The 13,837-nt window shown below is 38.0% G+C and overlaps 1 protein-coding gene across 3 annotated transcripts in view; it reads left to right on the top strand.

Moving 5' to 3' along the window:
* The first annotated feature begins 3,252 nt into the window (after nt 1–3,252).
* The window catches only part of LOC113051409 (alpha-ketoglutarate-dependent dioxygenase FTO-like), a 130,604-nt gene continuing 120,019 nt past the window's right edge, over nt 3,253–13,837 (top strand). For all 3 annotated transcript variants that reach the window (XM_026215131.1, XM_026215132.1, XM_026215133.1), the window contains exon 1: nt 3,253–3,330. In XM_026215131.1, the coding sequence (XP_026070916.1) occupies nt 3,253–3,330 (78 nt within the window). The remainder of the gene's footprint in view (nt 3,331–13,837) is intronic.

Genomic DNA, 13,837 nt, shown 5'->3' with positions numbered 1-13,837 from the left:
CCATGTAGCAGGTTCTGGTTTTAATATATGAGCATAACGGTCACTGAATTCGTCTTTAATGTTCCTTATTGTTTTTCTGCCACAAGGCTCTTTTTTCACCTTTGATTTTAGCTCTCTCTCTCTCTTTTATATTTGCAGAGGTAAAACACAGGCCCGTCGGAGGGTCATCTGCTGTCGATGCGCTGCACAATAACACATAACATCCCCTATGGTGAAAAGTGAGAACAGAGAATTGGCTAGACAAAAGACAAGGAGGATTTGATGAGCTCCAGGAGTTCAACGTTTTCCTCCTCGCTTGTACCACATCTGAAAGCATGCTGCCTCTCAACCTGCATTTAAGTTGCTGATCACGTATTAAAATGATCCCTGACCATGATGAGGCGCGTGATTGGACACAGAACAGGCCGACAGGCAACGTCTCGAGGACACAATTCACCGCTGATGGGTCTGTGAAGTCCCGCTGGTGAGCTTTTAAATAAGCCTTGACTGACAGATGTAATATATGAAGAGTGATTTAACACGCACACACAAAAGAAACACTAATTGAATGATTGGATGTGAAGCATAAACAGACATGAACTTTGTTTCCTCAAAAAGCTATGACAGAATAATAATTTCCTTTCCATTAGATTACAAGAAAAAAAAAAAATCCCTATAGGCACATGTGCTTATATTCTTATTGTCCATATGGAGCCACTTTGCTTAAGGTATTTTTCAAACACATATTTCCCTCTAAAGCTAAAAGAGAAGGGCGGAAATGTAGGTTATAAATAGGAATCAAAAGAGCCCTCCTGTTTATTGCAACACGAGACATTGAAATCTTTGAAAGTATGAGTGCTTTGAGCTTTTTACAAGACAGGTGAAGAGAACACATGTGTTCAATCTGCATACCGGGCTCGCCTGGGTCGGCCCTATCATAAAAGAAGAGAGATTACAAAGAAGTCTAATGAAGACACTGATCAAAGTCTGTAATGCTAATTCATAGCAGATGTTTTGAAACCTTTTAATACCCCCCTGCCCCTCCGAGGGGCTCTTGCCTGTATATCTTTCACAGAGCGGGTTCTTTTTTTCCTCAACTTAAACTGGGAACCAGCGGAGCGCTTTTCAACACCGCTTCATGCATTACGAGATATCTGTTGACCTCAGATGCTTAGAGGGGGTTATGTCCATGCCATACACAAATGCTGCTACATATTCTATTACAGCTCAAATTGGTGTTTTTGGAAAATAGAATATCCTGCTCTGGGGCCCTTCTGTCTTCAGCTGTACAGCACCTGGGAAGAGCTGGAGAAGAGGTTATAAGAGACCTGACAAGACTGACTTTTTGGAATATGCTCAAAGCATGTTGACTATTTTTGTAGGTGCTGCAAAGCTCTGTTTCTGATTTCCATTCATTGAAAGCAAGGCAAACCTCAGGAGAGTACAAACAGTGGCTAAGATGCTCTGTTTTAACTCAGCTATGTATTATTACACCTAATTAAGGTATAATCATTTGTTATTAATTTAAATTTATTTATTAATTTACTGATGTTAATTAGCCTCCATATTGGAAAACCATTGTGACCATACTTGATTACAATGGGTCAAATGTAAAATGTGTGTTAATTTAATCCTAATCTGTTTTACATACATACTTTGGTCAAAACTGATTAATTACACTTAATTAATGTCTTAAATTAACGTCTATCCAAAAGTTTGTCTAGTTCAAGTACAGTCAAATGTATTATTATATTGTTATAAGATGAATGAATATTACACATACACAATCACCATATATATACACACACGCACGCGCACACACACACACACACGCACACACACTCACTGGCCACTTTATTAGGTACACCTTGCTAGTACGGGGTTAAACCCCCTTGTGCCTTCAGAACTACCTTAAATATTTGTGGCATAGATTCAACAAGGGTTTGGAAACATTCCTCAGAGATTTTGGTCCATATTGACATGATAGCATCACGCAGTTGCTGCAGATTTGTCAGCTGCACATCCATGATGCGAATCTTTCGTTCCACCACATCCCAAAACTGCTCTACTGGATTGAGATTTGTTGACTGTGGAGGCCATCTGAGTAAAGTGAACTCATTGTCATCAAGAAAACGGTCTGAGATGATTTGAGCTTTGTGACATGGTGCATTTTCCTGCAGGAAGTAGCCATCAGAAGATGGGTACACTGTAGTCATAAAGTGATGGATACGATCAGCAAAAATACTCAGGTAGGCCGTGGTGTTTAAATGATGCTCAATTGGTACTTAGGGGCCCAAAGTGTGCCAAGAAAATATCCCCCACACCATTACACCACCACCAGCAACCTGGACCTTTGAGACAAGGCAGGATGGATCCATGCTTTTATGTTCTTTACGTCAAATTCTCTACCATCTGAATGTCGCAGCAGAAATTGAGACTCATCTGATCAGGCAATGTTTTCCCAATTTTCTATTGTCTGATTTTGGTGAGCCTGTACAAATTGTAGCCTCCATTGTCTGTTCTAAGCTGACAGGAGCGGCACCCAGTGTGGTCTTCTGCTGCTGTAGCCAATCTGCTTCAGGATTCGACGTGTTGTGCATTCAGAGATGCTATTCTGCATATCTTGGTTGTAACAAGTGGTTATTTGAGTTACTGCTGCCTTTCTATCATCTCTAACCAGTCTACCCATTCTCCTCTGACATCAACAAGGCATTTCTGTCCACACAACTGCCACTCACTGGATACTCTCTTTTTCAGACCATTCTCTGTAAAAGTTTTTGAAATACTCAGTCCAGCCCGTCTGGCACCAACAACCACTCCACGTTCAAAGTCACTTAATTTCAACAAATTTGATTCAGTACTGCTATTTAAACAATATTTTACTGAATATGTTTTTGTGCTGGCACCTCGGCTGGATTAGGACTGTCATGCATAAATATAAGATGACAATAAAACCGCCCGTAGGCGGGAGCAAATCCGTTAGGAATCTCTCACACTCACAGCACAGCTGAGCTTGTATATAGTTCCGGTTTGACTCAAATTATAAGGGAGTTTTTTCCTGGCGCGAGGATTCTGGGAAATGTAGTCCTGGCCGAAATGCTGGTAGGGACTTAAAAATAAAACCCTAATGTAAAATAACAACATCAGGTTTATTGTTATACATGTTGAATATAATATCATAAACACAGCAAATATTATATTTAAATCCGCTCAATTAATGTTTACACGCTTAACGGCACAATCTAAAGACTACATCACCCAGATCTGCGCGCTATGAAACCGAGGCAGCGTAAACAGTACTTCAGGAACATGAAAAGATCGGATGACAGTGAGAGGGAAAAGAGGAGAAAGGTATCGCTTGTAGTTTTCTCTCAGATCTCCTAGCACCACATGCAGTTGTGGAGTTTGTAAGACACCGTTCAGTGTGTCCGTGGCAGTATTGCACGCGCTGGTTGCTGCTGTGTGTTCATTTGAAGTGCGCATGTGATGCTGCTGATTGCTCTGTTTCCATTCTTTAATCGGATGATTTTTGTCTCTGTGTGCACACAGTCATCCGGCACGCGAGTGTGTGTTGAGGCACAGCGCGGGGGGAGTGTTTTCTCATGGCTGTCACACACTGTCTTTGCTGGAGTGTGTTGTGTGGCGGTGTTACAGCGAGCTCAGTCGTGGTAGTAATGAATGAAGTCAGGACGCGTGTCCAAGTGTCTGTCACTCTGTGTCACTCAGGGAAAAGATGTCACAAACCAACAGAATGCCAAAAAAAAATCTGGAGTAATTGTCCCTTTAATGAAGAAGCTCCACTGAGCTCCAACAAAAACTAATAATCTCTGAAAAATGTAATCTTTCTTTTCTTTCTTTTTTTTTGGATATAGTGCATATGAAGTATTGCAAATATTGTACTTTACTTGTTTCTGGAATTATTGTTTAACATGCCTGCATATTTGAAATATTACATTTATTTATAATTGTACATGACAAGTTGTCATGTCACTTTCTGAATTTTTTTGTGGTCAATAGGATTTAGTTTGATTATCAAAATACAAATACTAAAGTAGCATTTTGTTTGCACTTAAATGACTGTGTTTGATTTGTCTGTAGTATAGTCAGCAAAGTTGAGAAGTTCTGTCAGCAGCCCATCTATTAATTTTTCTCTTTTTATAACCCCACTTCATTTTCGACTCCTTTTTCTTTTTTTGTTCAGTTTTAGTCTGCATTCTCTGATAGCATGCTTTTGGATAATGTCTGACAGCAGGGAATCTGTGTAGTACGTGGTTCCTCCACTGTATTGCGGCTGACACAGTGACCAGAAGAGTCCCTGAGAGCTTGATCCAGTGTTTTTTGGGTCTGTACAGCAGACGGACAGACAGACAGGTCTGTTACGCTGCCCAATCTCATTTCGTCTTATCTCTCTTCATAAAAATAAACAGCTCTGGGAGGAAAACCACAGATCAGCTAGACTGAGGCTCTGGTATGTATTCCTGCAGTTCCAAAATATAAAATGCAGGTCCATTTAATCATAATAATTATATAAAAGGGAGTACACTGTTGTCTCAGCCATAAACGTGTGCATTTGTGCCCAAAACATTAGGATGTGGATGGATGTCAGCAGAGACCTGTGAACTGTCCATTTAAAAAAGGAGTAATTTTTTATCATTAGTTCAGCTTTGCCAGGCATTTCCTAACCATATGCATGACAAAAAGAGCACTTCCATTATCATGCATTAAAAGAGGAAAACTATTGGCTAATAACCTATTAAAACTGACTTCATCCTTTTAGAAGTGACCTTACATAGCCTTTAACCCAAAATACTGTTAAATACCAAAAAATGCTTAGTAGTTGATCATGGGACACTGGACAATCATAGTTACTGGTTTTAATGTCGCCCGGGTGACCACAAAGATCCCACTGAAGTGATATTCAATCATAAATGCAATTTTGACCATTTTATTGCATTTGCAGGACAATGCAGGCCCTGTTGTTTGTCTTTCTTCACAGTATTGAATTAGAAAAGCACTGTTTTTGGTCCATCTGTTGAGCATGTTTCATTTATTCGCACTCACAACTCTATTGGTCTCTGCTGCTGCTGCTTTTGACACCTTGTTGAAAAAAAAAAAACAGTCGATAAAGATTAAAAATTCGTAAATAAAAATGATTTTGGAGTGGCAGAGTATGTGTGGAGCACAGAGGGTTGCCAGACGTTCAGAGGCTCGCACTGCACCCGTCCCATCACTCAGAGAGTTCTCGGCTCATTGGCTTTCTCAGCTCGTGTGTTTGCTGGAGAAAGCTGTTTAGGTGATTTCATTTGTGAACACTCATTAAAATGGTTTGTGTTCCCCTTGGCAATTCTGTTGAATTAACAGCTAGCTTCAGTTCAGGCCTGATTATGAGGCCACACAGCCAGTCTTGATTAATCAATTTCTCCCACAAAATGTTCCTTTTGTAAATTAGTGTTAATGTAATGATTTATAGGTCCTAATGCCGAGCCGCTGTCACATTGAAGCCGGTGTTTTAGCGGGAGGTGGTGTCACTTTCAGCGTAATCTGCAGCTTTTCTACCCCCCTTGTCGTTTCTCCCTCTCTGTTCGTCACCGTATGCCTATGTCCTATTAATGAGTCCATAATAGAGAAACAGTGTCGGACAGCCCCATAAAACACACTCAGGAATACATCATTAGACCCTGTGTTCAAGCCCCGCTAGGGGCGGATTTATATCCAGTGATGTAAAAAGACAGAAAAAATAAAACAAAATAAGGAGGCAGTGTAGCTCATGACTTCTGATTCCTAAAATCTGAAAAGATGTAAAAATAGGCAAGGGAAGGTGGGAGTGTTAGAAAAGTACTGCCACAGTTGATAATGATTCCATTACACTAATGGAGGCAGCAAATGAAGTAGCAGGCGCACACTGTGCTTTATTGCCGTAGGGGGTCGTTTTCTGCTGAATTCCTAATGGTTGGAACCGCCGGTATTGATCAGCATTACTTACTGCTGTAACACCGTGTCAGTCTTTCCACTGCTGCCACTCGCAGCCCACCCTGTTCCCTTGCCACAGGACGTGTGATTTAAGGGTCAAGGGTTGGATGGTGTGGAAGGGGTCATTGAATATTGCTATATGGCCTCTTTTGCTTTATGATGCAAAGAGGGAGAGTGAGTGGACTGAGTGAGTAAGTAAGGCAGAGATGTTTGTTTAAATATGAGTTAAGGCATTATCTGCTCTTCTGCCTTTTTATTGTGGTGACTCTGTGTTGGAGTTGGACCGTGAGTGTGCCGCTGTCTTTTCTAATGGTTTGGAGCTGTAAATAAGGCTAGGCTGATCTATAACCATTGCTAAATGGCAAGTAAAAACACCTGGCTTGCCAGATCCTCGATCAATTATGTTATTCCCAGGACTCCCAGTGAAATAGTTTTCAATTAAAAAAACGACTGATCTGGCAGCTCTAGGCTTTCCAATTTTCTTTTGCAAAGAGGAAGTTGATTTAGAGTATTCCATTAAAGGAATCAATCTCAGATTATTTATTTTTTATTTGATATGTATATGTATATATATATATATATATATATATATATATATATATATATATGTGTGCGTATATATATTTGTAAAAAAAATCACTCCCTCAAATTTATTGTGCAAGTCACCTAAGATTAACAAATGTAAATTTTATATAAATTGACTTAAAGTCCCCCTGTAATCAAAAATGTTATCCATTAAAACTCATCTCAAAACTCAAAAATATATATTTTTTTTCTCATGCCTTAAAAATAACTCTAGACCCTTGCCTCAGGCCTTGCCCAGCATCTGTGATCAGACGCGTGTGACGTGCGGATGTCAATGCCGGAGAGGTGCATCTGACTCGGGGCTACTTTCACACTACGGCCGCGGGTTATTATTCAAGTTAGCTAAATACAAATAAATAAACTACAGTTTTAAGGAGAAAATATTCAGCAGTGTTGTTGATAAAAAGGTTGGCACATGGTTTGTCTTAAAGCATATTAAAAACACCACATAAACAAATAAACAACATAAAAAAAGCTTTAAAGCTCGATAAGCATGTACGAACAGGCCTTACTTCAGCTCGGTGCTGCTCTGCTGTCATCTCCTGAGCCATCATTCTGGTTTTCCTGTATCAGCATATCGGCACTAACCTCTGCCCTCCGCTAATCAAACACTTCACCTTAAGGGAAACATTCATTCAGCTCGCTCATTATGATGGCTTCTGTGGTCATAAAGATGTATATTTATATTTCCTCACCTCGTTGCTTGGCTGTTGCAGGGAAACTAGATATTGATCTGGATATTTAGTAATTTCTTTCTGCTGGGACATCAATATTACGCTAACATGTATGCGAGCTGTGCTTGACCCTGGCCCCCGTCTCTATTCCCTCTCTCATTGGAGCTCAGTGATATACTATTCTGAAAAGCAAATCAATGAGTGAATATGAAGTTTGAGGAGTAATATAAGGCAACCCTGAGGCCTATAGCAGCCGCATTGATCCAATGTGAGGATTAAGGTTGATTTGTTTGTTGTGAAGCTTTTTACCTTTATATGATCAAGAGGTCCGGCGCGCACACATACCCACCCATATCCCCTAAATGCCTTTTATGGTTATTTCCTTCATTTCCATTACAACTTATTTGCATTTATTAAGAATATTGATCATGAAAGAATTATGTTATAGGCTTTTGTTCATTCTCTGTTCATCAGATATTCATGTGGGTGTGTATTATAGGCCTATATTACGTTCATTATGAACGTCCTGTTAGATTTCTGGCCCTGCAAATGGTTTTGTGTATTTAATAAAGAATGTGATTTTTATAAAGACACTCAGACACTAAAGTTGGGTTTCAGTAGATTTATTTTGTTCTGAGATCAGAGGATTTCTAAGAAAAAAGCTGGTTTATCAACTGTTATGCTTTTTCATAGTCTGCCTGAGATGGGGTCAATGAGTGGGATTTGTTGTTGACACTAATGTTTTTATCTTCATTATAACATTTCATTTTAGTGATGAGATCAATTTATTGTTTTTCAGATTCACATGAAAGGGGGTATTTATACTTGCTCTTGTAAACTGATAGCTACAATCACAAAAGTTGAAGTGCCAGTCCAGTTCAATATGTATTTAAGACACAAAGCAATAAGAGAAGCCTCCTGTTTTTAGTTTTGAGTGTCATGCCAAATGGCAGCTAAATTTGTCAGACATAAACTGTTATATTTGCACCATGTAGTGCAGGAGAGTTGATTGAATTATATCCGTTTTACACATTTATGTTACCAATTGGATACCCAGTTGGTTAACAGTCCAGTCAACCAAGATGCATAAAGTTAAATAAAACTAATTTTGCTTAAGTCTGCGGTGTGGCTAACTGATATAAACTGACCTGTTTTCCAGTCTGGAAGTGTTTCTGTATGTATGTATATGTGTCTGTGTGTGTGTGTGAGAGTTTGTGAGAGAAATAAAGAGTTATGAAACTCAAGGGAATGTCTGAGATGTTCGTAGGGGTTGATCTGACAGCTATTGGCTGATCAGTGGTGATGTATAGTCAATAATCAATGTGATCAATAATAATAGGATCAACTTAGTAAAGCTTTGAATAAACATAAGATTGACCTTGTAACCTAGACATCAACGGTTTCGTTTTAAGGGCCTTTCATTCAAATTAGTTTAAATGTAGGCTTTTCTCTTCTAATTCTGGTCTTTTCTTTCATATTTTGTAAATATTGGTATATTTTTGTTATCTTAGTACATTTATATTATGCCTGTAAAATATGTTTCTGTTATATTCAGATACATTTTTTTTAAATGTAACTTAATAATCACTCCATCATTTTTCCATCTGCTTGCTCCGCTGAACAGCAGGCCCCTTCTTCGCTGTTTATTTGTGAATTTATTTTCTTGTGTAATAGCTCACCTTTTCTTGTAAAGGGAAACTAGCTAATGGCAGCCCTTTGCCCAACATCTGCTTTCTATTGTCAGTCCAAAGCCCCTCTTTCACTGGAACTACAGGAGGCCACTTTCACGAGAGCCTGCAAACACTAACTCTTAATTTGTACATCATAAGTTATGTTCTATAAATGAAGGGAGTGAAAGTGGGCCTGAGCACCTGGCGCGTGTGTGTGTGGATGCCCATTGGGTGACTGGGCACTGGCCCATAGTTGAGCCAGTTGGAAGGCTGTTCTTAAGTCTGCGTGTGCCAGACAGGAAAATGTAGATCATGCCCTGCCAACATACTGCTGGGCGCACAGAGGCAATGGATTTAGAGAGAGAAACAGGAGGCTTTTAAAGGCTTCTCAGATGAATTTGATGGATTTACCTGCTGTTGCCTATAATGTAACAGGCAGTCTGTGTAGAGAGGGTATTCATGATAATAATGAGTGTAACTCAAAGTTTTAGTAGTATTTTCATATAAGCTGAAATGTATGCGTAGTAATGATGATGGTTGATTTGCTATGATCTGATGACAAGAAATATTTACACATTAACTTTATTGTCAGTGTGCAATGATGTAGATAAAAATAAACCAGCTCAATGCTAATAACTATAAACATAGCATAAGGTGCAAATTAAAAAGTATACATAATGTGCTTTGCAGAGTGAGGTATAGGGCTCTAGACTAACTTTTTGCAGTGGTGTGCCTAAAGTTAGGTGCACCCACATTTTCGACCGCATCACATTTAAAACCGCAGTTCACCCTTTTTTTTCTGTTGCTGTCCATATAGGCAGTATTGACTTGTAAATTATTAACTAACAATCTGGTCAGCATAAAGTCCTTTATTTGAAGCACAATTCTACAAGAAAGATAACTTACTGAAAAAGTGTTGGTGCTTAAAATGCTTCACTGATCTGAAATTTAAACTTAAAGCATCTCAAGATAAATGAAATAAAAAGAAAATCTAAATTAAGTGTTTTTAGTGCTTCAAACTGAACATCTCATGGCTCAATGTCTTATGGACATATTTAAATATCCATTAAGATTAGTGGATTTGCTGTGTTCTTCATCACAGTGCCAAATCCTTAAATATTTAGACTCAATATTGTGCTAATTATTTTCAAAGATTTCTTTTTTACATTTTAATCTGGGCTACAACATACCCTGTATTGTTTGGTAGTGTTTTGATTCTTTATTTTTTGTTCACACTTTACATTAGGGCTTCAGTTAACATTAGTTAATTCATTAGTTAACACTAGTTAACTGCCAATGAAACATTATTTTGAACATTCATTAATCTTAGGTATTCCAATATTTAATAACACGTTGTTAAAATCGAAAATTGCAACTGTGTAATTTAATGAGCTAACATGAACTAAGATTTTTTATTTTATTATTATTATTATTATTATTATTATTATTATTATTATTATTATTATTATTATTATTATTATTATTTTATAACTTGTTGCAAATTTAACTATTTCTCATTGTGAATGTTAATGCATCTTATTGTAAAGTGATACCTATTGTTCTTTGTAGTTAGTTTGCACTTTAATCTGTGTAAAACTTTTAACTTTATATCTTTTTCTGTATTGCTTTATGCATAGTTATTTTAAAGTTATTATTATTTTAAGAAAAAAAGTTATTAATCCTGTTATATTGTATTATGACCATTTTTTAACTAAATTTAAATACTGTGATAATACCGTATACCATTATAAAAGCATTAATAATTAAAATTATTAATTTTAAGTTAATTATTAAAATTTGATACTTTCATATCTCTACAGGAGACTGTACAGAGCAATTGTTTTTAAGCCATATGATTTCTCCCCAATGCTGTTCCTTTAAGACTTGTATGTATCTCTTTACATGTGAAATGGGCTTGCTGACTGGTTCCATATAGATTGAAACTGCTCTATCTTCAATAACAGAAGTTAATAGAGATGGGCAGATCGATCAATATTTTGGAGGATCGTGTTCTATCAGGACGATTGATCCTCATATTAAAAATATTGATACAAAGTGTTTTTTTTTAAATCTGTGATTTTATTGTTATTTGTTTAGCATGAAAAGGATGCATAATTTTGTTCACCTAAATCTGTATGACTGACTTTCTTCTGTGGAACATGATATAAAAAATATATATATAAGAAATAAATAAATACATTTTCCATTCAATGTAGGAGGAGCAGTTTTTTCTAAATGTTTTTCATATTTTATCACTTTCTGAATTTTCTGGTTTCATTTCGAATGTGGTTATTATCCTGTGAGTGAGTTATTTGTCAACTGAACAGCATTAAGCTGTTTCAAAAAAAACATTCAAAAAAGCAACATCCATATTCAGCTGCAGTGCATACATGACCATTGTCTCCTTGATTTGTCACAACTTTAGTTGGCATCTTTCAAGAGTGGCATCACCATGCCAACAGGTTAAATGACACCTTGTCAGATGTCTAGTTTGTGATGCTCTTGTTTCAAGGTGATGTGCAGGAGGAGTGAAAGAGAGCGCGGGTTTGACCGCCCGAATGGTCACCGATGCATGACACTGGCCTCTCATTACTGTCTCTTCTGCCTGTACCAGCACACACACAAACAGGTTTGGTTGTGAGCGGTGGCCTGTTGAATGCTCATTGGTATGCTTGTGGTAATTTCACTGTCAAAACTCCCTCTCTCTGTGTGTTTCTGGCTGTCTTTCTCGCTCTCTCAGTGTCTGTGCCCCTGCTCATCCAGCTGTAAGTTCACCCTGAACTACCGTCAAGCACATGATCAGGGCTGCATAAAGAAATATGCTCTGTTTTGCTGTCTATCATATTCTCCTCTTACTTCTCTTCTCTCTCTCTCTGTGTTTGTGATAAGGCCAGACCTCTCGTCTCTGCTGTTGTTTATTTAGATGAGGTCAGCCAAGGTTGGTAGTTCAAGTTCAGCTGTTACGGTGATGAGCAGACGTCAATGTGCTGTTCTTCTTGAGAAACTGGCTGAATGGAAAATGTCTGTCCCATCATCCTTTGCTCGAGGGAGATTCTTTATTTTCTGTGTTTTGTGATGGAGTAGGCCTGTGTGTTTGTACAGTATGTGCTAAATTTGTTGTCGAGCGTATTACTTCAGACAGTTGTGTTGTGCTCTCATCATTTTGATTATAGATTGACAATTTTTGCTGCAGTGGGTAAACTCCAAAAGACACACTTTCTAAGTCATTAGGTAAGTTTTAAACTGTATTTTAACCCTTGAAAGCCTGATAAGCTCTGTTATTACAGCTGTTTGCACTTTATTTCATGTCTTCTGAACTGTTGACAACAAACACTCGCTTACCCCATTGAAAGGCTTGGAAGAGCAAAAACTATTTTTAATATAACTCCGATTGGATTCGTCTGAAAGAAGAAAGTCACCTACACCTAGGATGATTTGAGGGTAAAGTCAAACATGGATGAATTTTAATTTTCGGGTGAACTAACCCTGTAATGCAAAGTGTCATGTTTGGTGAAAACCTTAACAGCATATCCGCACAAACACCTCATACTAAAAGTCACACATGCTGATGGAGGGCTGGTGATTTTGTAGCCACAAGTACTTGGCATCTCACAGTCACTGAGTTGACTCTGAGTTGTCTGACAGCTAAAGTTGGACCAAGACTTGGTCATGCAAAAGGACAATGATCTCAAGCACAAAAGCAAATCTACAACAGAACGGCTGAAAAGAAAAGAATCAAGAGGTTGCAGCAGTCCAGTCAAAGTCCAGTTCTCATCTTGACAGAAATGCTGCGGTGAGAGTTGTGCTTTAACAAATAGCCACAAACCTCTATAAACTGGAACAACGTTGTAAAGAAGAGTGAGTCAAGATACCTCCAGAACTATGTGAGAAACTGATGAAGTCATACAGAAAATGATAACATCAAAGTATATATATATATATATATATATATATATATATATATATATATATATATATATATATATATTACCACACGTATAGGAATATTTATTCATATTTATTCATATTCATGATATTTGATAATGTTGTTAACAATCCTTTGTGACTGGGCCAGTAGAAAAAATCCTTAGTGTGGACTGGGGACCCCTGATACCCTACTTCTACCCTTTACAAAAAAAAATATATATATATATTTTCTGTTTCAATTGACTTTCAAGAGGTTTTTCTATATTTCCAGAATAAGGAGAAACAAATGTACACAAAAACAGTGCAGGCCATTGTCACACACTTAAGCTGACATGGTAATCTTTGCTAATAAACAACCAGATCAGAATGACACGCACAGTTATTATGAACAACACGATCCTTCTCTGATACTTTCCCACTGTGTGTTTATGTGTTTGAGCAATACATATGTGTCTGAACACGTTTTCGCTTAATCGCATTGTCACACATATAGTTTGCCTAACTTGTTTTCTCTGTTGGTGGTGTGTGTTTTTGAGCAGTTGACACTCTGACAGGCTTCCTCGCCCCTGACTGATGGCACGTATGGATTGGAGTAATCCAGGATCCCGGTTCCTCTCTCACACACACTCTCTTATGTCTTCTGTTCCTCACCCACAGACAGCTTCGGTTGGGCTATCTCTGTTTGTAATGGCGTCCCCTGCTCCGTGATGACAATGGGGATTAAACAGCGAGGTTTTTAAAATGTGTTTCTTCTCTTTTCCTGCTTCTGAAGAAAGAGAAGCTTCCTTATCAGCTCTTTCAGGATCCACCATCATCCCTCTCTCCTCTCCTCCACTGCCAATTACACAGCGGATCATTTACTTCAAGGGTATAAATGTTCCAACAAGTATTAGTGAGCAGAGCGGAGTCAACTTTAAATGTTTTTTTTTTTTTTTATTTAATTAATTTATGTATCATCCTCTTGTCCCTCCTGCTCAGTCTCAGGCTTGCCATGGAACCGGGGAGGAAGTGTTGCAGTTGTCACTCCAGCGT

Source organism: Carassius auratus, chromosome 32 (genome assembly GCF_003368295.1).
Source record: "Carassius auratus strain Wakin chromosome 32, ASM336829v1, whole genome shotgun sequence".
NCBI classification, from domain to species: Eukaryota; Metazoa; Chordata; class Actinopteri; order Cypriniformes; family Cyprinidae; genus Carassius; species Carassius auratus.
Note: the sequence above shows the minus strand (reverse complement) of the source record. Positions and strands in the feature narration are given on the sequence as shown.